This window comes from Podarcis filfolensis (assembly GCF_964270895.1).
Source record: "Podarcis filfolensis genome assembly, chromosome: Z".
Lineage (NCBI taxonomy): Eukaryota > Metazoa > Chordata > Lepidosauria > Squamata > Lacertidae > Podarcis > Podarcis filfolensis.
Genome location: NC_139617.1, coordinates 22606912 through 22634767, shown reverse-complemented (window position 1 = coordinate 22634767; position 27856 = coordinate 22606912). Strand labels below are relative to the sequence as shown.

At 41.4% G+C, this 27856-nt stretch overlaps 1 protein-coding gene across 3 annotated transcripts in view; it reads right to left on the bottom strand.

The window, feature by feature from the left end:
• FNDC3A (fibronectin type III domain containing 3A) overlaps positions 1-27856 on the bottom strand; it is a 54458-nt gene that overhangs the window by 5244 nt on the left and 21358 nt on the right. For all 3 annotated transcript variants that reach the window (XM_083595817.1, XM_083595818.1, XM_083595819.1), the window contains 22 exons: positions 27620-27695; positions 25992-26068; positions 23087-23321; positions 21711-21989; positions 19441-19496; positions 18173-18324; positions 17619-17678; positions 16433-16571; positions 14439-14492; positions 12910-13031; positions 12646-12820; positions 11843-11929; positions 10774-10912; positions 10128-10196; positions 9576-9694; positions 8802-8907; positions 7723-7898; positions 5698-5811; positions 4337-4486; positions 2596-2876; positions 1010-1222; positions 29-195 (listed from right to left, as the gene is read on the bottom strand). In XM_083595817.1, coding sequence (XP_083451943.1) covers positions 29-195; positions 1010-1222; positions 2596-2876; positions 4337-4486; positions 5698-5811; positions 7723-7898; positions 8802-8907; positions 9576-9694; positions 10128-10196; positions 10774-10912; positions 11843-11929; positions 12646-12820; positions 12910-13031; positions 14439-14492; positions 16433-16571; positions 17619-17678; positions 18173-18324; positions 19441-19496; positions 21711-21989; positions 23087-23321; positions 25992-26068; positions 27620-27695 — 3046 coding nt within the window. The remainder of the gene's footprint in view (positions 1-28; positions 196-1009; positions 1223-2595; positions 2877-4336; positions 4487-5697; positions 5812-7722; positions 7899-8801; positions 8908-9575; positions 9695-10127; positions 10197-10773; positions 10913-11842; positions 11930-12645; positions 12821-12909; positions 13032-14438; positions 14493-16432; positions 16572-17618; positions 17679-18172; positions 18325-19440; positions 19497-21710; positions 21990-23086; positions 23322-25991; positions 26069-27619; positions 27696-27856) is intronic.

Sequence of the window (27856 nt, the reverse complement as noted above, 5' to 3'; positions counted from 1 at the left end):
TAAATAACATATGATAAAATGTCCTCACCTTTCAGAGCAGGTGGTGTAGATTTGGTTGTGGTGAACGCATAAACTTTAGAAAATTCTCCATTACCAGCATCGTTGCATGCTTGGATTCTAAAGTAATATTTAGTGGATTCGCTAAGCCGCTGCACTTTGTACGTGTGACAAGGTCCACTGTAGATAGTAACGAATCTGCAGGGTTGGGGAAAAGATATGTATGTTATAGACTCTGAAGCACAGCTAATCATGCCTGTTTGCTTCTTTTCAAGATACACATTCTTCTTTTCAAGATGCACATTCTGATAAGTTGGTCTCTTCTGCTCTTTATTTCCTTGATACCTGTAGCTATGTTAATCTCCATCAGAGGAGAAACACTGTCAAGTGGCAAGTACTGAGCAACATTTGAGGGCATTTCTTAAAAAAAGGCTTATCTATGCTTCTACATGATCCAAGTGGCATGATGTTTTGGAGTGCTCCATCTACCAACAACTACTGGTCCAATGAAATTAAAAGCCAGGAAGGAGGCTTCTTTTTCATTCAGATCAGTTCTGGGAGTATGTCTTCTATCCTCATCCACTCAGTACATATGCTCTTCTGCAGACGCCACTGGATAGCTATGTGCAACTGTAAAGATCTATTACTGTTAATTTATATGCCAATATAGGCTTCGGGGCAGTTTACAAGTATAAAAAGCAATCTAAAAGCTGTACTGCCCAGCTTGTGAGATGGATTCTTAGGTTCTACCTAGAATAGTGTTGGCATGATGCGAGACCTACACACAAATGTTTTTGAATGTTAAGCCTATGAATAACGCCCCCAGTGGCAGACGCCATCAAGAGGGGTGGGGAGGTGATCTCTCGTTCTCCACTATGGGTAAGTAGGAGAGTGATCTGGGTATGCATGTCATCCAATCTGGCATCTTCTGAAACCTTGAAGAGCTCCTGAATATTAAAAACAAAACAAAAACTCACTTGATCATGAGAACCAAGACACAGGCTGCTCTCACCTGCCAGCTTTAACTTCCATCTCGAGGTTGAAATGTGTTGTACTGGTGGCTACAGCTCTGCCAGGGCCGTCACCCCATTTTAGCTTAAGGCTCTGGTAACTAAAGACCGCGCATTCCATTTGTGGGGGTTGCGGAGGTAAAGGCTTTGTTTTTGCTTTAATGTGGGGGCTGAAGGGACCAGTTCCGAGACTGTTAAAGGCTTGGATTCGGATTCTAAGAGAGAATGAAGGGAAGAAAACTTGTCATTAAGATAAAATTATTGCTTAGTTGTTGTTGTTGTTTTTTTAACCGCAATTCACTGAAGGTGGGTTTTAAAAAACATTTTCAAAGCCACAGGACTACAATGATAAACAGAAAATAGTTTCCTGCCAACATCCACTTTGTAGCATCTATCTACTAGGGATGCTAGAAAGAGAGAAGGACTCATGTACCTTAAGAACAGAAAAAAGAGAGAAGTTTTAACAGGTACATTTACCCCAATCACAACTGTGCACTATGGAGTCATCTCTTCTACACGTCACGCTCAGTGATGTGCTTCAGATGTCACATTAAATCATAGTTAAAAATAACTGGTTTAATGCATGGGTGGGAAACCTCTACCCTCTGGAGCTAACTAGGCCCACCAGCCCTCCCCATTTGGTTTGGGAGAAGCCAAGGTGGCAAAGCCAGGCTCTGCTGCCCTACAATGGACATCACACACAATGGGGGTAGGTAAAAATCTGGCTCAGCCCTATACAAATATCTGTGCTTGCACAGCATTGTGCAAGGCAGTGTTTTGAAAAGGACTTCTGAAGACCACTGTGGGCAAAAAAGGTTACCGGATGTCATTGTGACAGCAGGTGACTGACCCACCTGTCAAATGCATCCCGATGGGGGAAGAAGATAATCTGGTTCACCACTCTTCTAGTGTTGGTCAATAAAGTAAAGTACATTATGCACAGTGTGATGTTATGCTTTGCATTTCGATTACTTCGTGTTACAAGGGAGGGGGCGCTCAAACATGGAGTTGCCCCTTTCAGCACCTGCTAGTCATGCTTAATTTCTGCCTGAAAGTGAAAGTAAGGCAAGCGAAACAGCCACAGGGTGCCTCCTGTATTTCAGCCCCTGTAACTGCAACTGATAAATGGGTATTAGATTTTCAACATTAAGGAAGCTTGAAACCTCCTTTTAAGGAGAAAGGTTAGGCCCAAGTGAAACAGGACATAGAAATCTGGGTATCTGTGAGCAATGAAAAACTTGACAGGTAGCTACAGGGACTTCAGATATAATCTGAGCTGTGTCTAGATAAGGAAGCCCTTTTGTCCTCTCAGGTTGCTTTCCCAACCAAAATATTGCTCCCTTCCACCTCAGCAGCTTTCTCAGCCACAGGAGAGCAAGGAAGTGGACAGAAAAGCAACCAGTAATTCTTATTGGGAAGATGGGCTGTTGAAAAAGTATTAAGCAGCACCACTGCATTGTTTAAACCCACAGCCCCTGCGTCATAATGAGGCTGTTTGTGTGCCCCCTGAATCTAATTTAGCTTGACTGTTGCATTAAATGTGCGCCTGATGAAGCTATGTTAATCTGAAACTGAACTGTCTAATCACCTGTATAAAGTGTCAGGTTGCAGGTTCTCCAGAACATGGCTTGTAACTTTGTTGACAGTTGAGACTTGTTTTTCCCCATACTCTATATTGTAGCCAAGGATCTCTGCCCCATGGCAATTGGGCTCCTCCCACTGAAGAGCAAGGCACTTTGAGAGAGGAAGGCGGGCTTCCATCTGGTCTTCTTTGAGCAAGTGCAATACTGTCACTGCAGCTGGCACGGAAGCCGGGGTTGTGACCATGCTAGTCTCCCCAAACAATCCAGCACCAGCTATATTCACGGCCTAAAGGAAGATGAAGGAAAGGTGTTAAAATAAGAGCAATAGCTAATTCAACAATTTAGTAGTTGACACCGAATTCTGCTCTGAAGTTGGAAATGTTATTATACAAAATAAGAAGAAGAAATGACCACTTGTGTTGGAGAGAGCTTCCCTATTTGGAAGAACTCTAGATCTTGCAAACAAGAGCTTGGTTACAAAGGTTGAAGCTTTTTTTAGCTTGGGGGGAAAAAGGTATGTGTTGGGAACATGGCAGAGACCGGGGGGGTGGGGATTGAATGGTGAAGAAGGGGACTATTTTACTTCCCCTGTAACTGGGGCTGCCAACTTTTCTGAACCAGATGGCACTTTTCGAATTTTGAGAGTGTGCTCTGGGTGCCAATCACAAAATAGCTGCTAGGGGAGGAGGAGGGGCATAAGAAAAATGACTGCCATTGGGAGCATGGCCTAACACAAAATTAGAGAGGCAGTCGCTTCTGAAAACCTCATGCTTTAATGAAAGTTCAAAAAGTACATAATCATATGTGCACTAAACATGATGTGACGTAAATAAAAGAGAGAAAAAGAAAAAGAGAATCAGCACCTGCGCAGAAGGGAAAATAAAGGGGGGGAGGAGAACCCCCCCAAAATTATATACTTTACAGTGGTACCTCGGGTTAAGTACTTAATTTGTTCCGGAGGTCTGTTCTTAACCTGAAACTGTTCTTAACCTGAAGCACCACTTTAGCTAATGGGGCCTCCCACTGCTGCCGCACCACTGGAACACGATTTCTGTTCTCATCCTGAAGCAAAGTTCTTAACCTGAGGTACTATTTCTGGGTTAGCGGAGTCTGTAACCTGAAGCGTATGTAACCTGAAGCGTATGTAACCTGAGGTACCACTATACTAACTTGTTACTGTACGTCACCAAATCTTAACCTATTACTATTGTGAGAATGGATTCCAAATATAATTGAATTTGTCCATGGCAAAACTGTGTTTATATGCAAGTTGTTCATATGTTGCGAGTTGGATTGAACTCACAGTTTATTTGTAAGTTTGATTTATACATCCTCTCATTCTGTAATTTTAGCTTCTTCTTCTTCTTCTTTTGTAAATACTCTCAACCATTTTTACCTGACCTTTATATTGTTTCCAATTTTCCAAAGATGCAACAGACAGCTTGATTTCAGGATGAGCAGTTGCATTTTTGCTGCATTTTTTGCAGCCAGACTAGTGGAAGAATCAAATTGTGCCTCATGGTGCAATATGACAGAATCACCTACTTCTAGCAGAGAGGGATGGATAAAGTGATAGCCATGGGCCATTGAGGATGCTCTGGGGTCAGAAGAGTCTTGAATAGTTTTTTAAAAAAATCTTTCACACAACACAGCTCTGGAATTACTGAGCTAACTTCCTGTTTAAGATCTCATTAGAATAAATAGCTCTTGAGCAAAAAAAAGCTGGATGCATCCAGATTTACTTACCTGAACTCTGCAATAATATGTAGTTGCAGGTGAAAGCCCTCTCACTTCATAGGTCAGAAGAGGGCCACTGTATATTATCTGCATGAATCCTTCTACTTGGCCCCATTCTAATTTGTATTCAGTAACATCTGCACCATTGCCTGCTGGAGTCTGAAGGAAATAAAACCAAAAAGTGAAAATTCAAAATTTCTCATCGATTGCAAACATATTCCATGTATATTCCTGTAGCACAGGAGAAACTTATTGAAAATAAGACTGCTGGTTTCTAACCTAATCCTTCCATTAGGACACTCCGTTATTTAAATATGTATACGCCACCTTTCTGTCTGATGACTGGACGATAGGGAAGGAAAAGCTGACAATAGGGAAGGAACATTAAGACACAACACTGTTTTTTTAAAGGCATCAGCTGATGAACACTTTGACTACATAATGATGGCTTCCATCCAGTTCTTGGTGCTGCTCTTATTCTTCGCCTTTTAATCAAAATCATGGCCTACATGCAGTTGCATGGAGCCTCCCCATAGCTTTTAGGGCTGCATTTAGAATGAGAAGCAATCAAAGGTGAAAGAGGATCCCCAGGATTCTCTGTGCTATGCTCAGCCCCTGCTACAATAGTAGGAAGCCAAAGCTGATTGAGTTTGTTCAACCAACCAGTGGGAATGCTATTCTGCAAAGTCCCTTTGAAGGTGGCTACACCTGCTTTTCTCTAGACCGGGGTTCATGGACTGCTACAAAGAAAAGCACTCACAAGCAATGAACTGCATCAGACAGTCCAGATACGATACAGGAATGGGTTTGGCTAGTGCCAAATTAGAGGGGGGGGGGAAATCAGTCATAGTGCTCTTTGGATGGTATTCAATGAAGTTTTACACAGAGCACACCTGCTGAAATTAATGGACCTAACTTAGACATGTTTATTTCAATGAGTCTCCTCTAAGGAAAAAATAGTTTACAAATCTATTTGGTTTACAAAAATGGCAAAGCAATATATAGTTGAACGCCAACTATATAAAGAATTTAACAAAAGAAACAATTCCTACAAATTCCTTCTCTCTACCATCTTCTGCTTTCCGAGATGAAAATGCAAGCATGTAAACAAGTAAGGGCTGTTTTAGTTAGTAAAAGAGAGGCTACCAAACAGAATTATTCACAAAATCCTGCATTTATGTGAAATGCGCAAGAATCTGAAGTGCCATACTGAAACAGTTAGTGTGCCCTATTGGATTCATTGATTATGCACACAAAGGCTTTTTATTATTAACAATTGTAAATTGAGAGTTTTGCAATTCACGTTTATTTCAATGGGGCTTGAATAACAGCCATGGAGTAGATGAATTATATGTAAATAAACAACATACCTCCCATGTGGCTACTACGCAAGTAGCTGTCTTACAAGTTAGCACAGGGGCGCGACATGGTTCTGGGGGCCCTGGAGCTGTAGAAAGCTCTGCCTTTTCTGAGGAAGGACCAAGCTGTAGGGAAAGAGGACCCCAAGATTAGAAAAGACCAAAGAGATAGACCAATTCAATATTCTTACAGACTGCCAATGGTGTACAACTGTCAAACTGGGAATGTTCTTTCTCTGGCTACTGAACTGTTGAGTCTATTTCAGTAGCATCCCTTACAAAACTGGTCTTCTGACTATTAGCCCTCCAAACTCTGGATCTGAAGCAGAACCCTTAGTAGTTTACTTTTGACGTGCTGGCTTTTATGTGATTTTATTTATTATAATTTAAGACATTTCTAGACCACTTAATTGTAGAGTTGGAATTGGAATGGACCCTGAGGACCATCTAGTTCAACTTCCTGCAAAGCAGGAATATACAGCTGTCCCACACAGGGATCGAACCTGCAACCTTAAGTATTATTAGTAGTACAGTCTAACCAACTGAGCTATCCTGTTCTATTCTCATTTATAAGAGGTGGTTGACATATTAGCAATGTAGCACGGCTGCATCTTATACTGATCTGTTAAGTTTGCATGAAGGTACACATACATCTTCTAGTGCGATTCCATCAGGCATATAATTTGAATACAGTTGTACCTTGGTTGTTGAATGCCTTGGTACTCATCTGGTACTCCAGAACGCTGCAAACCCGGAAGTGAGTGTTCCGGTTTGCAAACGTTCTTTTGGAACCTGAACGTCCAACACAACTTCCGATTGGCTACAGGAGCTTCCAATCGGAAGCCGCGCCTTGGTTAATGAATGTTTTGGAACTTCTGGAACGGATTCCGTTTGACTTCTGAGGTACCACTGTACATGGGAAGAGGCAGCCATTATAGAGCAGCGACACCTGAAAACCTACTGGTTTCTTTATGTTCTGCCCTTCAAGTTTACTCAAGGAAAGGGATTCAGGATTCCTACAGTAGTTACTGCCTGAGAGACTAGAGCTCCCCTTAGGCCAATTTGGCTCTTGGGAACCTCCAATCTGCTAGGGCGGGGGGGGGGGGGAGCCTGCAAGTGATCAGTTGGAAAGGCTGAGTGAAAGACTGGAGAGGCAAGCCTCTAGAATCTTCCCTTCTCACAAGCTACTTTCCATCTAGTTCTCCATTTATTTCTCCTTCACTTTAAAAAGGAAAACCAAGAAAGTTCTCAGGTGCATTCAAGAATGGGAAAAGAGGCTTTAATATACTCAGGCTGAAATTATTTTAAAATCAGAGAATAAATAAAAATTTAGTAACTGACACAGACTGTCCTTCTAGATTGAAATAAATCTCTGCAGAAAACAAACAAACAAACAAACAAACAAACAAACAAGCAAACTGAAAAGGGCACCAGTCCTTCAACCAGTGGTAATTGTTTCTGCTTTGAGATCAGAATGGTATATAGTCATTTGCCTGGATTAAAAATCACCACCAGAAGACCAGGCAGGTAAGAACATTTACAAACTCCATCCCCCAGGCATATTTTAGGCAGATGCAGATGTGTGGGGGCAACAAGACAAGCAACGCTTGCCAAGGCTGTTTGGGATCTCTCAGATTCCATTTCAAATTCAAAATGACCCAACTAGTGGCGGCAGCTGAAGTAAATTGGAAATGGAGGTCAGAACAAATAGAGGCATTGCCAGGGTGCATCAGATAAAAGGGCAAGCTAAGCTCTTTATTAAGCCTGAAATATGGTGTGGGAGGATGACAGTAACATGTGCTGCCTAAATAGTTGTGGCCAGGTCATCATGCTTGCATGGGGAAAATATTTAAACACTGGCCAAAATTCAACCTTTCCAGACATGTTTTCAAAACTATATGAAACTTAGATTTAAAGGCATGCAAAAATGATAACAATGCATACCCTGATCTGGATTTCCTGCTTCTACAACCTACCCACCCACAGATAAATTCTATAAGAAATTTGTTGCTATGAAAAAAGAATTTGATGAGATACCCCAGCTTTGTTGGCTGCTTGTGTCCAGAAACAGTATGTCCTCCCAGGAATGAGACCATTCACTGTGCATTCTGGCATCTCGCCCCGGTATATTTGCCTCCGTTCATCTCTGTCACCTTCTGCTATTTCCAGAATGTACTCTGTTATCTCTGAACCCCCATCCATGGCAGGGGGATCTGTAAAATAGGAATACAAGTCATGTTTTTGGAGAAAATGTAACCTCAACTAGGAGTGGATGTTAGTTACTTTTATTGCCTTATGATTGCCGCTGCCACCACCTTTAACAATGCTTGTCAGGGAAAGTTGGTGAGGCTGCTGGAAAGAAGTATTTTCTTAAGACAAAGGTCCCGAGACCCCAGCACCACCCAGGCTGAGCTCAGCCCAGCCCACTTTGTATGGTTTTGTGCACAAGATATTTATGGTGTGATACTGGTTTTTTAAAAATAAAAATATATATTTGATGTTTAGAATGCAATTTTTATTTTATTGGCTCCTTCCAGCCTTCTGAGCCCCTTGGGCAGGGCCAGTGCCAACTTCAGGGGGCCCTTGGCATGGTGCTGTTAACCCCTCCCAATCCAAATTATGGCTGTTAAATATACTTTTCCTCTGTTACGACTGTGACAGCAACACTGCTCACTGCCCTCTCTGCAGGACCCCGAGGCAGCATTTTAGTGATGAGCAGGCAATGGCAGTGCAACTTTTAAATGGGAGCCAAACTACCTGCAGAAGCTGTTCACCACCTTCATCTACCCAAAGTACAATGCCTTGACCTATGATTTTAGATCTATTGAGTTTGTAGAGCTATAGGCTGGGTTATTGGATTTGGGGGATCAGGCTGGTGATGGGCTTCTGGCCACGTTTGAGCTGGTTGGCCTCTGGCTCTGCATTCTAAACAATTAATATTTAGAAAAACTAGTATATGTCTCTCTGAGCCCCTGGTGTGGGAGGAAGGTATATAATAATAATAATAATAATAATAATAATAATAATAATAATAATAATAATAATATCATCTATGCCTTTTTTGCTGATCCAACTTGCAAGTGAATGCCCCCCCCCCATTTCCTGCCAGATCTTACCCCAAATAAGACTGAGTTCCTTGGTCTTGGGTCTTGCAGCCAGATATGGAGAATTACATGGCCCAGGAGGAACAGCTGGTGTCTGAACAATGAGTATATCAGAGGCCTAGAAATGAAGACACATATTGGCTTACAGGTGCCAAAATACAAAACATCCATTTCACATGCACTTCCAACATGTTCTTTCAAGCAGTGCTCTGTGTGTGTGTGTGTGTGTGTGTGTGTGTGTGTGTGTTTGTGTTTGTGTGTGTGTGTTAACTCTGCCTTCAGAACATAACAAGTCTGCGCCAAGCTAAACCCAAGTTCTGTACCTTCACTAAACCTCCATTTTTGTTGTTATCGTGATGTATTCTGCATGTGGAAGGACAGTGAAATAGGGCGGGTCCTATACTCCAGTAGGTAGCAATCCTTCTTAACTGTGACGATTTCAATCATGGACCCAGGGGCACAGTCTTGAAGGCAGATGATGCAACAAAGCTGCTGACACCCAGCAGGTCTGACCCACGTGAACGTCACCTTGAGTTCCTTTGTGTGCAATAAGTAAGATAAGACACTGCTCATCTACTTTTAAAGTCCATATTTTGCAGCCCTGCGAGGCCATAAACCTGCTTTTTTATATTTAATTAAAATGACTAGATGAAAATGGATATTCTAAGGATATTGAATTCTATGGATAATAACCAATTTTGCAGCTTTCGGTGCACTTGCTGTGTATGGTGAAATACACACATCCCCCTCCCCCCATGTGTTTTTTAAAGGGACTTCCTTGCTCACCTGGCTTTGGCCACCTCTACCAATGCAGAAGACCCTTAGTCTGTATGACGTACCAGGGCTGAGCTGAGTGCATACATGTTCTCTCATGGAACCACTACATGCTACTTCCCATTTACTCCCTAAGAGAAAAATGAAATATCAATCAACAGTCAGGGGGTGGGGAGAAAGAGGGAAATGGACTTTCGCAACATTACAAATAGCAGTGTGGCAACTGGAACACTAAGAGGACCAAGGAGAGGACATGGATAGGTCTGTCCTCAGTGAGTCCCTGGGAGCAGATTTTCATTCCAGGCAAAGGAAAGTCCTTCCACAGATGACAAATATTTGCTGCTTTCAGGCTTGTGCTTGGCAGCACACAATGATTATAAATGGTTAAGAAGTCACTCGAGGATCCAATCTTGGCTAAAAAGTGAGTGCAGATATATCAAAACAAAATTACTATCTCTTAAGTTTTAAGTTAGACAAATCCAGGAGTGATCCCTGTCACGTACAGAAGTGAAACACAGACATGATCATAACTAAGCAAATCATTTAACATGTTCCGTCACTTACCAACTGATGCTTCTGAAATTTCTAGAACATACACGGAGATGTCTGACCCTCCATTATCCTTTGGTGGATCTATAGAAAAGGCAGAATTTAGAAATGAAAAGAAACTCATGGTTTAAAATAAACACAACTAGTTCCATCACAAATGGAATTTTGGTCAAAATAAAGACCTGTGCTCAGAAAAAGGAATCAGAGCTGAAAAATGACCCACTGTTTGTTTGATCCCGAGCCCTCCACCAGGTAACTATAGAGCCTTTCCAAGTTAAAATATCTGTACTGTTTTGAAAATTTGGCATTGAGTAACAAATGGCCATGCACCAGATGAGGTGCAGTGCATGCAGGACCTAGGTTCCCCCCCACCCCTTCTTTCCATGTGGGAAGCAACAAAAAAATTAATTATGAGCAATACTGCACATCTATACATGCATGCTAAACAGGCAGTGATCCAGACAATAGCAAAATGCATCAGCCCAGACTAATGAGCCTCTTGCTCATTACTTCTGTGCAGTTAATTACATGCTCATACAGAATCAGCAAAGGCAGAGAGTTGAAGTGTAGCCAGTGTCTTTTCTTTTTATGCAACGGTGCAGATGGAGTGGGTGGTAGGGGAAGAGAGAGACCTGACTGCATAGAGTTAAAGTTCACTTACCCCAAGTAACCTTCACATTATGTGAATGGATCCTTCCCTTTACAGCTGGTTTACTTGGAGGTCCAGGTTTGTCGGGGATTGTGCTGAATTCTACTACCTCACTGGGGGCACTTTTACCTTCACTGTTGTGAGCAAACACCTGTCACATCACAAACAGAACAAACATCAGCTTAAAAACAAACAAGCTTGCATTCAAATGCCTCTATAAAAAGATCACCAAGAGAGCCCTGTTGGAGCAGAGCAGAGGATCCATCTTGTCTAGCATCCTGCTTCTCAGAATGGGCTGCCACATGCCTCTGGGAAGCCTGCAAGCAGAAAATCATGGCAAAGGCTGCTGCTCCCCAGCACTTTCAGTCACCTAGAAGCCTACTCTCTTTTAAAAAGGAAGACAATAACATTACTATTTGAGGAAAGGGATTTGTGAATGGTCCTGATAGTTATGTGGGTGGGCAGAAGGATGAGACACAAAAGATGACTTGGTAGGAAACTGAAGTGTTCAAAGGGAAGCTTGGCAAACAGGCCTGGGGGTTCTCACCATTTTCTGCCCCCACCCTCCCAAAAAAGCCAGGAGATGTTATCCAGCGTAGCGCTGGGTTAAAATCACTTAGTGATATGCTTGTTGCGCTGTTGTTGCACAAGGGAAAACACTAATACAGCACCAAATAATGTTGCACAACAAGTTTCTGCTGGCACTATGCTGTGTTGGGATTCCTTTGCTGCGCAACCTTTAAACTCTGCCATCTGCTAGTGCTCTTGTGGGGCTCTTGCGCTAGCAAACAGAAAACATTAGATAGGCGGTTGGATCTCCTATGAAGTGAAGAATCTGCCAGCACAGAGGAAGGTATTTCAAGGTTTTAAGAGCGTTTCAAGTTATCTTGGTATTTTTTCTTATAACTAAATGAAGTCAGTTATCTGGACTACACTGAAGGGTTCCTTCCAAAAACCCCAGGAGATGCTGCATTTTCTCATAGCGGATGTTTGGCTTTCCTGGTATCTGCATATAAATATGCATATAAATATAACAAATATGATTAAGTACTACTTAATAATGCTTGAATTTGGTACATACTCTGAATTTATAAGAAGTGCTCCTTGTAAGGTCTTCTAAAGTGCAAGAAAGTTCATCTCCGTTGTACCCTGCTTGGAAACCATAATTCTGGGGTGGGGAGAAGATGAAGAAAGGGGACATTTGTATGTGCACATGCAGTAACCACATTTTTCTTACACTGAGGAAGAGGATGTTAAACATTCCTGAAGGCAATAAAACTGTAACAGAGAATATCCAGTGAATGAATTATATTTGCATAAAGTCAACTATGACAATTATGGTTTTTAATGTCAGCAGGTCCAATCCTTGTACCCAGGGTATATAGATGCATTAGCCCCACAGATAGAGTTATATGCTATCATAACAGAACCTCCCCCCACAAGGTAAGTGATATCTAAGTAATCATCTCAAATAAAGAAGCAGATCAGGTTAGCCCCAGTTCATATCAGTCTATGTCCCACTCTGAGCCATTGACTATGCTTGCTTGCTGGCACCGATAGGAGTTGTAGCTCAGCAACTACAACCCACATAGGCTGCACAAGATCACAGTGACTACAAAGTCTATGACAGCCTTTAGGTGTGCTTCAGTATTAGATGTTTACCTACTCATTGGACTTTGCCCCTACCTTCTATAGGTTGGACCCCTGAGCAACAACAACTCAGCATTAAATTAGTCCTGGAAGATTCAGGGATAGTCTACTACCAACTCCACTGGGGTGTCTGAACGAGAGAGCATGTAATTATTTGCTAGGCAACATTCTAATCTGCACCAGAGGGAAGCTGCTCCTTTCTATTCTCCCCGCTTCCAAGCACCAGAAGCTTACCGAACCATCTTCTTCCATTTCTAAAACGTAGGTCAGAGAGTCATCTGTGGATACTCCAGCCGGAGGACTCCATTCAAGTGATAACCAAGTTACCCCTGCTTCTTTTAGCTTAGGAGGCAGAGGTGGTGGGGGGACAATTCCAAGTGTGTAACATACCAATGTTTCGCTGAACTCACTGCGGGGAGGAGTCAAAAGATTAGCAAGAACTTGCGTTGTTAAGAATGGAATGGAAGCTCTGCAAAAAATTGCACAACCCGTTATTACCTTATCCCGATGTCATTTCTGGCTGCCAACCTGAATCTAAATTTTGTGGAGGGGGTCAGCTTGGTAATTTTGTGCTGCTTCAGGTGACCGTAGTAGCATTCCTTGTATGCGTTGTTCTTCCCCTTTTCAAAGAAACAAAAATGAAATCAGATAGCCCATTAAGGCAAGGGCTAACTAGCTCTATGAGAACTCTTGGCTATACATGACAAAAAAAAATTCTCCTTCATTTACAAAACAAAATCCTTTAACATAGAAAAGGTGCATCAAGGGAACAGATTGGCTAAAACTGCCCCAAGGGAATGGTTTGGAGCAAATGTGTTGTTGTTTTGTACAGGAACATTCCATCATGTTACATGAGTGCGTAAGGGCAGCCCTGCTAATGGCCCAACGAATAAACGGTCCACCTGGTCCATTCTCCTGTTTCCCACAATAACTACCCCAATGGTTATAGGAAGGAAAAAAAAAAAAGGCAGGGTATGGAAGCAATGGTTAGAATGGCTGCCTGTGACATACTGAAATTAATCCAATAATGCAGAAGGATTTGGATGATTTTTTCAAACCTGTTGCTATTATAGTGTTCTATATCAATATGGTTTCAAATAATACAAGCCACTGTGGGGAGATGCTATGTTTAGAACAGCAGCTATTACGTTTATTAACAGATAGCTTTTCGTTTGCTGTTGTTTCTCTGTGACTAGTATGCAGTGGCATGGCTGATGCCTACAAACCAAAATTGTGAAAATTGTTTAAACACCTAATTGAGCTCTTTGCTCTTGGCCTCTGGGAAGAAAAATGTTGAGATGCCTGACTAAAGGAACCAAGGTTCTATGATCCTATAACAACTGCTAATGTTTATAATTTTGCTTTGTAGGCATACTTGAATTCTGATTCTAATTTTCAGGGTTGTTTTTTGTGTTGTTTTTTTTTGTGAAATTCAGAAAACCTGTTGCCTGGGCCACATTCACATGCACTTCAAAAGTATCATGGGATTTACTTTCCTGGGGCAGTAACCATATGACAACAGGTAGAACGGCATGAGTAGGGATCAAATAAATCTTTTCTATCTGACTAGGGTGCCTGCTAGCCTTTGCCAGATTTCTGCAGGTTTACAATGATTCTGAAGTGCTTGGTTATTCTATTGATTCTTAACGTGGCACTTTCCAAGGCACCAGGGGCAACACAATCCTTAATTTGTTCATAAAAAAACCTGAAGCAGTTAATACATGGGTATTAACACTCAAACAAAAGTGCTAACAAGTTTTTTTCTCCCTCCAGTAGCCCTGGTTCAACATTCCATAAAAATGGTTAAAACCACTTCCCTGACAAGATGGCAACCTTATAGGATTCTCACCCCTTACTTGCAGTATTTCCAGTTATAGAGGACCTCTCAGTGCTATACTGAAGACTGTTATTAATCTTACACAAATACAGAGCAATCCATCAGCCAGTACAAAAAAAGAGAGGACTTGAGCAACATACAATTTCAGTTTGACAAGATTAGGATGTTGATTCTGAAATAAGGAACTCACCTCATCCCACTCTAAAAGGTAGTTAGTTATTTTGGAGCCATTGTCATTGGAGGTCTAAAAAGGGGGAAAGGGAAAGCTTTATTTTGCCTAGCTACTGAAAGAGGCAAATTTCTAGCTCTCTATCCTAATAAGTAATAGGTCTGCCAATCCTGAATCAATAACATAACATAAACCTATTCCATGCATGCATATGTACATTTATAACCAGTATATTGAAAACTAGTATTTTTTTCGAGCATAAGTATGTATGCTCCCAGTTGCTATTGGACACACTGCCCCACATCCCCAGTAACATAGTTTATGTAGCTCAATATTCTATCCTATGTTCAGTTTGTGGCTTGTTCTGCAATGGAGTGTTGGCCTCTGTTAGAAGGTAGGTTTGCTGCCTACAGTTCTGTCTACTAGATTCACTAGTAATTAAGTGTGTCTTGACCTACAGAGGCACCCAGTTTCAGATTTCTGGATGTAACGGAACCATTTTGGGATACACTTTCAGAGTCAACAGCAATGGTCTTAAGTGTTGTCTCGGAAAATGCACATTCAGAAACAAGCAGCAACTACTTATTCTGAAGAGGACTCTGTGTACTCTGAATGTGGCAAGCAAGAAACGTGCGTAATTTTCTTTAGCGCGCGCGCGCGCACACACACACACACACACACACACAGTGCTTTTTTCTGGGGGGACGTGGGGGTACACATACCCCTAAACATTTTGTGAATCTAAGTCTGGCCTCATTGAGAGGCAGTATTTCAATATGAGTAGGAAAATGAGAGTACCCCTAAACATTTTTTTAAGAAAAAAAGGACTATACATACATATATACATACATACATACATGTGTATATAACACCTTACCCCCCCAAAGGATTGCAAGATGATTCACGAGGAAACATTTTTAGGTTATACTTTAAGCCCCGTGTTTTGAGTGAGAAGTCTACAGTAACGTTGAACATCTGATTTTTCTAGGAACTGTTATGTCCTGATCTACCTGTGTATCAAGTTTCATTAGAATGCACTAAAAATTTTCCATACTGTCAGTTAATCAGTGAGCCCTATGCATGCTTGCATGTACTTACGCTTTGCTCAGAGGGGAGGGGAGGAGGGTTCCAGTCCTTCTTCACACACTCCTTGTCATTCATCATTGAGGTTAACGCCTCAGGTAGAACAACACCTTATCCTACTGAACTTAACATGCAGTATGTTTGTTTGTTTAAACGAGATTCAGTTTAAATAAGTAGGACATGCAATGTTGCTGCGCATCCTTATCTGCTAATGTGAGTGTTCCCGTGCAGCGAGCCAGTCTCCTCCTGGATACTACAAACCGAGGTGAGCAAACTCAAACTCAGGAAGCTTCTTATCTGGCCCTCAGGACTCTTTTCGGGCCGTGCCTCTCACTAGCCCTGCTCCAAGCCCTCCTCTAGTGACTTTGCCAGGACGCGATATGTCCTTGGACTAAGTTAATGCCTCTTACTTGCCTGGATGGAAGATAGGAGGAGGGGTGCATGTTTGCATGTAGAAGCTTTTGGCTTTTGCATGGCCGGAATGTAGCCTACAGTCCAAATGTAATAGTTGCAACTGCTGCTAAACCCACTTTTGCCTTTGGCTCACTTGCCCATCACTGAAATGTTGCTCTCAGGGTGAAAGCTGTCCCTCACCCATGCTGTAAGCTGTAAGCAAGGGATTTGCAGCAGGTCACTTTACTCCCCCAGTGTTTTCTTTTCCAATTGACACCCAGCATTATATGTTCCTGAGCATGCTCAATCCTCACTGCGCACACACAAACTCACTCCCTTTTTTGTACTTCTGCATACCACAGGGTTCTCCTAAGCATGGCAATACCTCCCTCTCATTTGCCTTGTTTCAGCTCCATTTCTGTCTGCACTATATCACAGAATTCACAATTAGAGGAACAATTGGATTTACTTAAGATACGCTATAAATCTTGCTATAAAAAAATACCCTGGTTTAAAATCCATTTTGGCTTTTCAGTTACCTTCCACTGTAAATTCAGGCTGTTTTTGGTTCTGTTGATTACTTTCGGTGCAGCTGGAGGGTCTGGCTCACAACTATCTGTAGTAAAAGTCACCAGCTCTGAAACGGCTTCCTTTGTGGTACTACTTGAGGCTATAACTCTGTATGATTAAAAAAAAAGTTAAGGAAGTTTTCCTAATGGAACTGAGATCTGAAAGTTGAGACTGTGGTTGGTCATAATGATTTGAGTCACAGTCACTTGTAAGATTGCATTTGGCAAACGTAACATTCCTACCATGTTACAGGTCTGACCCCTACCTAAGAACAGTTTCAAAGCCACACAGAACTCCCCCCCCCCTGCACTTTTCCTTCAGGAACCCATTGCTTGTGTCTCACCAGGCTTGAAATGTAGGAGAAGATAACAGCCTTTTCCCTATTTCAATAAGGAATATGCCTTGGTTCTAATCCTCTGCGTGTGCATAAAGAATAGCCACACTTGGATTAGAAGATGGCATCTTCACGTCTTTAATGAATTTGGTTGGAACACTTAACACACTTGCCTTCATTTTGGCCTTCCCTATCCTCAGAGCCTCACTACTATGTCATAGCTGGGAACAATCTAGCCACCAAGCGGCAATACTCTTCTGTGGTTACTTTTTATATTGGGTAACTCTGCCCCCAAATGCAAGTTTTGCAAGTACCCTAACACAACTTAGGGTGGTACTGAGGCTCAGCAGAAAATATTTTGCAGGGGGTAAGTAGTATTTGATATCTATTTATGTAAAACTTTCTAAACAACTCTTCACCCTGATGGATTCACAGGGAATGGTAGCTGTGTGGGCATGTGCAATAATACATTACAATACAAATCAATATAGATCGATCAACAAATTGAGAGGCACAAATTATAAAACAAAAAAGCGGTCAGAGGCTATAACACCAGTTTAAAGTGCCTGACCAAATAAAATCGCTTGCCCTGGTCTAGTATTTTGATGCAACTCCAGAAGCATTATTAAAAACAGTAAAGAAAAAGATCTATTGCACCATTTGTATGCCTACGCTTTTCAGTTTTATCACCTGCCTTCCCCCACCTTCTCCAAACCCTTATATCTTTAAGCAACTTCAAACAAGGGAGGTATATGCAGGGCAATTCAGCTACTTTCAACAACAACTGCTGTGTTCTCAAGTCTTTTGTTCTTGGTGCCCACCTGACATGGTAATCAGTTGCCGGTCTGAGATCATTAAGAGTAAAAGTCCTCTCTTCTTCCCTGCAAAAGGAAGAACCCATTATGATAGTGAGAATTAGATAGTTTCCACAACAACAACACCCTAGGCAAATAACGACGCCATTTTTCTTTCAAGCATATCCTACGTAGTTTCCCACAATGTTGGATTAGTATCTCAAAACTTCTATCTTCCAGGACATCACATTTGTCTACATGCAATTCCTCATTGCCCAGGAATATCAGGAATTGTAGGAGCAGAATTCCATGAAGGTGAGTGAACTGGCTGGCAAAGGAGAGATTAGGTGCTCCATTCCTCATCTGGACCCTGCACAGGAATTGTTTTTTGGTTGGGAGGGGGGCAGGCTAACTTATGTGGGCCTATTTACAAAGCTCCCTTAGATTCTGCCTCTAGGCTGTCCTTAGAAAAACAACACTGGAAAAAAATCCATCAACTCCGTCTAAAATATTTTCTATGGAAAGTGAGCAAGGTGTCAGCTGAGATAACTTGCGCAGTAAAATGAAGAAAATGGACTTACACATAAAATGATTTAAATTTTCCATTTCTACCACCCTTTGTGATTGCCACTTCGTATCTGAACTTTGTAGAGGTGAGATGTGTTTCGCCATTTTGCACCACAAAAGGAGGATCCCAAGCCACGACTGCTGACCTAGCTTGTATTTCAGAGACCTATAAAAAAGGGGAGAATAATGTGACTTTCTAGAATATTCAAGAAGCATTGGGGGGAAATGCAGGTGGGTGCATTCTTCCCCTAAACAAGTTGAAATGCTGGGTATGGTTGCATTTTTTGCCCCACTTTTTATAGTTCTTTAAGTCAATGCATGGTGCTGGTTTAACATACATTTGTGTCGAAGTACTCTGTCTAAAATACTTCCAAGTCTGGTTCATGCATTAACAGTTTCATTTCACAATAGCAGACAAGACCCAATACTGTCCTTTGTACAGCAGTCCCTTTAACTGTTCTATAATTGCATAGCTAGAAAAAGTAAGCCAGCCAGCATGGTCAATGGTGAGGAACGATGGGAGATGCAGTCCAGCAACATCTGGAGGCCCACATGCCCCCTGACCTGTCTTAGACTATCTAAGATTCCTACAGCATTGTCATTATATACAAGAAAAAGTACATCCATTTTTTTCTTAATCAAATCAATGTAAAACATGGTTTATTTTACATCATGTCAACGACAACAATATTCAATAAAAGTCTTTAAAACAATACGATAGGTCGGCCGTTATAAAATGAACAGGAAAGCAGAAATCCTATCTAAATAAAAGTTTTAAGCAGGTGGTGAATGACAGGAGGAATAAATGAGCCTTCCAAAGAACACTCCACAATTTAGGTAGGTGCAGTCATTGAAAATTCCAACCAGCCCCCCCACCCCCAGCTACAGTCAGGATGTAGAGACCATCATCCATGTCAAATCTTAGGGAACGGGCAGGACACTTCAGAAGGAAGTGGTTGTTTATGCAAATGAGTTCCAAGGTTTAAAGCTGATCACAACTATAGTGAACATTTTTTTTTTAATGCAGCCCATTATTCTTGTATAGTCTATGTGTTGACAGTACTGATGAGTCAGAGAAGAAAGCCCACCACAGATCAGGAGGGGGGAACCTGTGCCCCTCTAGATGTTGCTGAACTACAACTCCCATCATCCCTGGCTATTGCTCAAGTTTACTGGAGCTGATGGGAGATCAACAGGTATGTGTATATGTAAACAGGTATGTGTATTTTGAAAAGATATGCCACATGCTTATTATAACGTCTAAAAATATATCACTACTTACTGTAGGCTTACTGATGCTTAAGGGTTCTTGGGATTTTCTAGATTCTGTATCAGATTCTAAAGAAAATGAAACAATAAACATACACCACATTGTGAGATGGAGAGGAAATGAAAACCCCCATCAAAACATTTCTTATTTAACTGCAAACCAAATTGGGGCACTTATTAGAACAACAGTAAATGCTGTGCAAAGCTCATTGCCCTTATTTGTTTTGACCACTGAATCAGCTACATATTCAAAGTGTGCAGAAGTAACAGAGCTGCACAGACTTCCTTTGAGTTTGACTCACACCATCAAGAATCTGTGCGTATCTTGCTTTTCCTTTGACTGATGGAATTTGAAAATTCTACTGTGCTAAAAGTCTTAACAGTAACCTTGTTCATCAGCTACGTTATTTTGGAAAGACAGTTTGAAGGAATGATATGATGAGATTTTATGCATTCAATAATTAAGACTAAAGTTTCAGCAAGGAACATTTAAACGATTGAAAGCAAAACCCATGCATATACATACTCATGTTTTCAGATAAATTTCATGTTAGTTTTTCTAGTTATCCTGCCAAGGCTCAAGATTCAGGATACTAATTCATGCAGAGGACTGAGTAAGTCAACAGGAGCAGGGAAGCCTCATAAGTACTGAGGTTCAGGTCTGAATGTAGATGAAGTACCTTTTTCTTTCGGCTTGCCAATGAGGTCTATCTATTTTTATTGTAAATACAGTACACAGTTTCCAAATGATTCCTGTTCGCACTTCATTTCTTCCTTCCATGATAGGCCAAACTACAATTCTGGCAATGAGACTACACTGCAAGAATTACAGTGCATTTGATCCTATGCTCTCAAGCAGCAGTAGTTTATTTTAATAGTAAGCCATTTCACCCTCTGAAATGCCCACATTGCCAATTCTGTGCAAAGTCAACCAAGCTGGCAGAGATGCACTGTACTGCTGAAAGTACTGCTGTTCAAGAGCGTAGGTGCAAATGTATGCTTCAGCTGGTCTGCAGCAACATCCAGAGAGGCACATATGCATTTATTACTCAGGTAACAGATTTACCGTATGTGCACATTCTGGCTTGGATCCGAATAACCCCTAATGCAAAGAGAATACAGTTTTTCTCACAGAAGGTGAACCCCACACCACACTGCATACTGTTAAAGGGCTCCCTGACCCCCAAGAGCAGCTTTTCAGCAGGCACAAACAGCTACAGAAGGAAGAGGATGTGGGAAACCCCACTGCATGGGGAACTTGGCTCATGGTACTTTGGATGCGAACCTTTGCTCTTCAACAGTACACAATACAGTATTGTTAAATAAGTCCCCTTTGAGAAGTCCACTGAAATCCAGAAGGTATAACAGAATTTTGTGATTGATTGTATGGGTAAATTTACCAAGAACTTAGGTCCAACTGGGCACACCTGTCATTGGCTGTGTATGAATGCACACAAACATCAAATTTCAGCCATAGCTAGTCCAGTAAATGTAGTTCTACATCAAGCTTCTAAGTTCTAATAATTAATTTCCTCATACAAGAAACATCTCTTCACCTAGGCTTTCTCCACTGTCCCTCAAGAAAAAAAAAATCACTTCTCACTGGCAAGAATAAAGGCAAAGAGGAAGATTAGGAAGTGGGATTGGGAGGGGAGGGCTAAGAATGGAAAGGTGGTCTGAGGAAACCTGAATCTTTTCCCAAACAGTGGGTTAATAATTTCATATTGCACAGAATTTTGAAATGTGGTACTTTTAGTATTTGCTTTTAGATTGCTATGTATACTTTATTTTTAGTATATGCATCCTGACTTCTTGTGCTCTCGTGTTACACCAGGGATGGGGGAACCAGTGTCGTCCCCGTCTCCCCCAGGTCCTGTTGCCCTGAAATGCCCACCATCCCTGGCCATTTGCCACAGAAACAGAAGGATTTTTCCAAAGGAAGACTGCAAATAGGAAGATGCCAACAACAGTAGAAGAAAACATTTTCAATGGCATGCTTTTCATTTGAGTGAAAACATTAGGATCCAGCTCCCCTCTCTTGCAAGTCAGTCACCTAGGTTCATAATGAACACACTGCCACACACTGTACAGATGTGCTGCATCGTGTCTGACGTTCTCTACTGTTGACATTGCTGACATGTATATTTTTAAACCCTAAAGGAACACAGACAGGTAGTTCCTCCTTTGTTTCACAAGAATGCTTTGCCATTTGATTTTATTCGCACTGCAGAATACACATATTATACGAAACACACATTATGTTCCTAAAAAGTTCCAACTTACCTCCCTTTCCTGAATTGGCTGCTTGGCTTTCCCTGGCTTTCCCTGATTGCCTCTGCTTGCCTTGCCCTCCTGACCCTTGCTGTCCCTTTCCATGTCCATTCTGAACGCCGGCGCTGGACGAACTGTTAACTTTCTGAGGTGAGGAAGGACGGCTGTTCGGTTTATTATTTGTGTTTCCACTAGTCTGTCGGTCTCTTATCCGTTTCTTCAAATGCTCCTGCATTTTGAGAGTTCTTTCATCTCGCGGAGGAAAATTAGCTCTGCCATGGGAACGGGTCTCTATAGGGGCACCAGCAAAGAGAGCCCATTAGATGGGACACAGAAAGGGCAAGACTTTCATTTTCAGTGATCCAGTTCCCCCCCCCCAACCAAATGTAAAAGCCTTCAAGGCTTAGCCAGATTAGACAACCAATATATATAAAAAGAAACAAATACAGTTATTGTAGCTACTAATTATTCTTGGAAGCTAATTTTATAATTGTAACATAGATAGCATATGTGCACATGTGTATAAGAGAAAGAATGGCTGCAGTTTTCTACCATAATACTGTGTACTGCACAGGGGCAAATGCCATGTTATCTTTTTTTTTTTTTTTGTAAGAAAGAAATACTGCAAGCTTCAACTTTCTAACTCTCACTAGTCCACTTGATTGGGATTTGCAAAGAACGACTCCACCTGCCAGGGGAATGGGGCAAGATAAGAGCCAGCTATGGCAATTAAGTCTGAAATTCTAAGCCCACTTACTTCATAGGATTTGCTCAATTCAACAAGCATGGTGGGATTGAGCAGTAAACCAAGTAAAAAGCTCCCACCAACAATTGGAGCTTTATACCTAATTGTTATGGGGAGGTGGCAAGTCCTTCCCCACCCTGCATAATTAGGCTTAGGAAATGAAAGCTAAGTTTTGACACATCTAGGAGCACTTTTTAAAGCCTTATTTCCTGTGAACAGCTCAGACAGAGCAAGGAAGACAGGCTGCAGGCTGGCTCCAAAAGCACAATAGGCCAGCAAACCCCTGCCCTACAAAAAATGAGATCAATAGTGATGGGGAAGATGCTAAGAATGCGTCTCTGCGTGTTCTTGCTGCTTGGCCTTTGTATACAGCAATGAAGAAAACACTTGTGATTCTTAAATGTTGTGAAGGAAGGTAAATTAGAAAGCCACATCTCGGCTATATAGGACCCAAACCATTTGGGAGTTTGTGCCTAAAAGTGAGTGGGAAGACACTGCACACAGAGCACTGTTTTCGTTGTGGATTTATCCCACTTGGAAACAGACTTGCTGCAATCTGCATCAGCTGCAAAGGCATATAAGCAACCCCAAAGAAAGCATCAGACCTAAATACAGGCAAGCTAATAACGGCACTACTTCTTACCCTGTTCTTGATAAAGATGCTGCGGTGGTGTATGCTGATGAACGAACTGTGGTGGTATTTCCCCTCCCGGAACTGGAGGATACACTGCATGAGGTGGATGGGGTATCATAGCAGGATGAGGGTGCATATAATGCGTCACATGTGGGGGAGGAGGAGGAGGAGGGTGAATGGGAGGGTGGTATTCAGTAGAATGTGGCAGAACTACAACCTTTCGGACTCCATTTTCTTCCACCATCTGTAATGCAAAACCAGTATGTTGTATGTATGTGTGTGTTTTAAAATACAAATACATTAATTTTTAAAGAAATCTAACCAATTCAAAAAAATGGGCATATCCATCTTAAATCACATTGTTAGTCAACTTCTCAAACTGGCTTGCAGATCTAACAAACAAGATCCATACCACCACCACCCCACCACTCGCTCTACTACAGTGATGTTCAGGAAGATTTAAGGTAGTACCAGCTCTTCAGCCCAATTGCTGAATATCAGCAAAACCAGCCACAAGCTAAAATCCAGTAGCTAACATGCTGCACAGATACTAAATATATACACTTCCAGGCATGTAAGTCAAACAAAAGTGACTGTCTCTTTGGCCTCTTTCTCTAAACCATGATAGTAATGGATTGATAGATTCTAATGCAGGCTTCCTCAAACTCGGCCCTCCAGATGTTTTTGGCCTACAACTCCCATGATCCCTAGCTAGCAGGACCAGTGGTCAGGAATGATGGGAACTGTAATCTCAAAACATCTGGAGGGCCAACTTTGAGGAAGCCTGTTCTAATGTGTATTGGTACTACAGCGAAGATCTTGAAATTCAAGGCCTTCTCAAAGATTCCCTTTCAGAGTCAAAAGGAAATGATAAGCATACTCCAGGAAGTACCTGACTCAGCTCCATGAATCAAGAGTGCTATAAGGGTTCTCTCCTAGGATGGGCTCAACACTCAGAGCAAAGTGCTCCTGAGTCATTTAAGCTAATGAGAATGGATGCCACAGTGTTAAGGAACCATATATATTCCCTGTACATATATACCCTCCAAGATAGAGTCTTAGGTTCTTAATGGAATCTGAGAGTTTGTAGTGATCCCAATCCCCAATTCCAGACAATGGCAAGCACCAACTCGTCCATGAAATTCTTTTAAGTTACAGCAACCCCCTCTCCACAAACTCTTGCTTCTAGGTCACCTTGTTCTCTTGGAGAAATAACGAAGGACCTGTTCTAGAGGAACTATTCCCTCACCTGAAGTGGGAAGGATCATGCTGTGTTTAAAGATGTTAACACTGCTCACAGTGTTTTTAAAATAAGTAACTGAATGTTACTTTTAAGCAACCTTGCTAAGATTTATACCCTGATAGGAAGAATATAAATTAATAATAATGAGAATGTCGTCATCATTAAAGACTTGTAGAGGAGGAATAGCATGCTACTTGTGTTGCTATACTTTCAGTCTGGAACCATGGGTGAGATAAGGCTCAGTCAATCATTGTTCAATGTAGTTTCTTGCCTGTTTCATTTGACTGGCTGCCAAACAAAGTATGGAAACCATACACACTGAAACCCTGGCCCAAACCAAGACCATAGAAGCTGCAACTGTCTCAAACACATGCAAGATGAATACTGGTTTTCATTAACTGTGTCTCCTGGTTCAGGTCCTGACCAAGTTCCTCTTCAAAGAACCTGCCTTGTAATGGACAGAGCAGACTGTTTAGACCACTAGGAAGCAACAAATGGGGGAGGGGACAACTATGTTTCAGGATGTTAGAGCCATGCTGGATCAGGTCAAAGGCCCATGTAGTCCAACATCCGGTTCTCAGTGGCCAATAAGATGCCTATGGGAAGCCCATAAGCAGCACATGAGCCCAGCAGCACTCTTCCCACCCGCATTCTCAAGCAACTAGTATTCAGATATCAGAGTTAGTAACTATGGATAACGGCAGTCACCCTTACATCTTGTACAGAATTCCATAGTTTAACTATTTGCTTGCTGAAGCACTTCCTTCTGTCTTTCCTTATTTTCCCAAAATTCAGCTTCATTGCATGGCGTAGGTTCTAGTTTCTATTCTCTACACGCTTTCTCCATTTCATGCTCAAGTTTATACACCGTTGTCATGTCCCCCTTATTCATTTTTCTAAACTATTATGATATTTCTAAACTATTATGACCTGGAATGTGCTTCTTTCATAGCTGCTGCACACTGGGTCAATATTTTCACTACGCTACCCACCAATATCTGTTTCCTGGTCAGTCACCATCAGTTCAGACCCCATTAGAGTATATGTAAAGCTAGAGTGTATTTTATACTTTCTTACATGAATTCCATTCACCATTTTAATGCCCATTCAACCCAGTCTGGAAAGATTATTTTGGAGTTCCCTGGAATCTCTTCGTGTTTTATCACTCAGAACAAGTGGGTGTCATCAGTTTCCTAATCTCAACTCATGGATGTGACATGGACTCCAGCACCCTCCCCTTTTAGCATTAACTGAAGTAAAGTGTTTCACCTGCACTTAAATAAATGCACCAGTAGTTTCAAAACCTGATTTCAAATTATGCTAAAAGCAAACCACAGACGGCATTAAGCACAGTGCAGATAACAACACTTTTGTTTAAAGAAAGAATATAATTTACATAGCAAAGTGGGGAGGGTGAGAAAGAGGGCAGGTAGCTTGCAAGGTGCACCTGATTTCCTAACCATGTTAAAAAGACTAGGAAACGATGCACCAGGTCCATAGCAAGAGCAGCAGTCTTAATGTGGCAAGGAAGCGAGAGGAGAGATAAGATCTGCTTCCATCACATTTTCCATTTAACACCTTTTTAAAGCATTGTTAAGTGGGAAATCATATTCTTTTTTCTTGGGAAATCTCTCTCTTTTGCAAAACCATCAAAAGACTCTTACTGTTTACCTGAGATACATAACCAGGAGGCACATAGATTGGAGGCACAGAACCATTTGTTGACATCATAGGAACATGTGCTGGACCTAAAAGGAAACCAAGCAACAGAGTGTTCACGTCTGCATACTGTACTGAAGTGTGTGCAGTCATGGTTCATTCGGCAATCTGATAACCTAAATTGTGATCATGCATATGCATACACATTTCATTCTTATGTAAAAGGTTTTCAAAGCAATTTTCAAGCCTCTTCAAAGCTTCAAAATGCTGCAGGGTTTTTGACCAAACCAGGTTGAGTAAGAAACTGTATAGCTAGAGTGGTTGATGGACATAAGAAGTGGAAACACAAAGGGATGTATCAGAGATGGCCTTCATGTCTCAGAAAATTAACACATTAAATTACTGATGAAAAGACCTGAAGCAGATTTTCAAGGACACTAATGATACATCAATGCTAGCAATGGATGATTGTATTACAACTTATGTAGATTTATATTGGTAGCATATTTTATTAATACTTTCAAGTGGCAGTAAACCCCACCCCCAATGTACACCAACTTAATGGCCACCCCAACAATGATTTTTTTAAAAAAAACTTATATGTAAATATGTTTAAATCAATGTGCTTAACCTTGGCCTACCACCCTGCATGGACCAACTGTAATCAAGAATGCCTCCCCAGCACCCTGCTCTGTGCACCAGCAGGCCATACTATGGCTTGTTGGGTCATTTGAATCCAAATAGTTGGAAGTAAATTGGCAAAGCCCACGCTTGGAGAAATTAGTCCAATGGCTACTGCTAAACCTACATGTTCTACAATATGTCAAACAAAAAAATACAGTGATGATGTGGGTGTGTGATAATATATATGGATGATCTAATGAATGGCCTGTTTTGCTTCCCACACGGTGAAGACTGTTCCAGAAACAAAATAATGCTTATTTATATTGCTTTCTACTACTGAAGGGAAATTAAACTAATGCAGTGAAAAGACAGCAAGTAGCTTTGTCAAATATTAAGTTCCTTTATGCACTTTCAGATCTTTGTCACATCCCACAGGAATTAAGGAACATCTCTCCCTCCACCCCCAAACTTCTACTTCCTCCAAAGCACCAGAAACTGACACAGAGACAGATTGCTGGGTGCACGGAAATATGCCCAGTGAAAATTCCCTTATGAAGTCAGACTGGATGAGTTCTGCTCACACTCAGGATCTGACTGTTTATTGTGCTTCGGCTGAGAAAGGTTTCCACCAGATCAAACTAGCAGCATGACCTTGGATTACACCCACCATGAGACACTTAGCACTTGGCTTCTCTGCATTAGCCACTTCAATTTATTTGCTCCATTAGGAACCTTGTGTCTTCTCTGCTGATGGACTGGATGATTTAATTATGGACAGGGTGTGTGAGTGTGAGGAATGCATGCTGGTAGAAGAGTGACCCTGACTTGTAGCAGGTAAGCAACCAAGATGAAAGTTTGGTCCCTCTGAATAAAAACTCTATATTGTCGCAAAATCATAAACATTGGATAGTATGTCCCAATCACAAGTATTTAATGTACTGACACAAGAAGGCATGCAAAATCAAATAAAAGCAATTTCAGGTGACAAATGATATAAATGCATATGAATTCATCACCTGGGATACATTGAATGTGTCCATCTTCAGTTCTAATTGTGAAAGTCTCTCCTGGATTTACCTGTACAAGAATAACCTAAGAACAAACAAAACAAACAATACTTTCAATCACATCTGGAAGCAACACCGTTTCCCAGAACACACACACATGCGAAAATATTGGCAATACAATATTAGTTCTAAACTGTTTCTACACTTAACTATTCTGTAACCAGGGATGTAAATATTAGTTGTAGC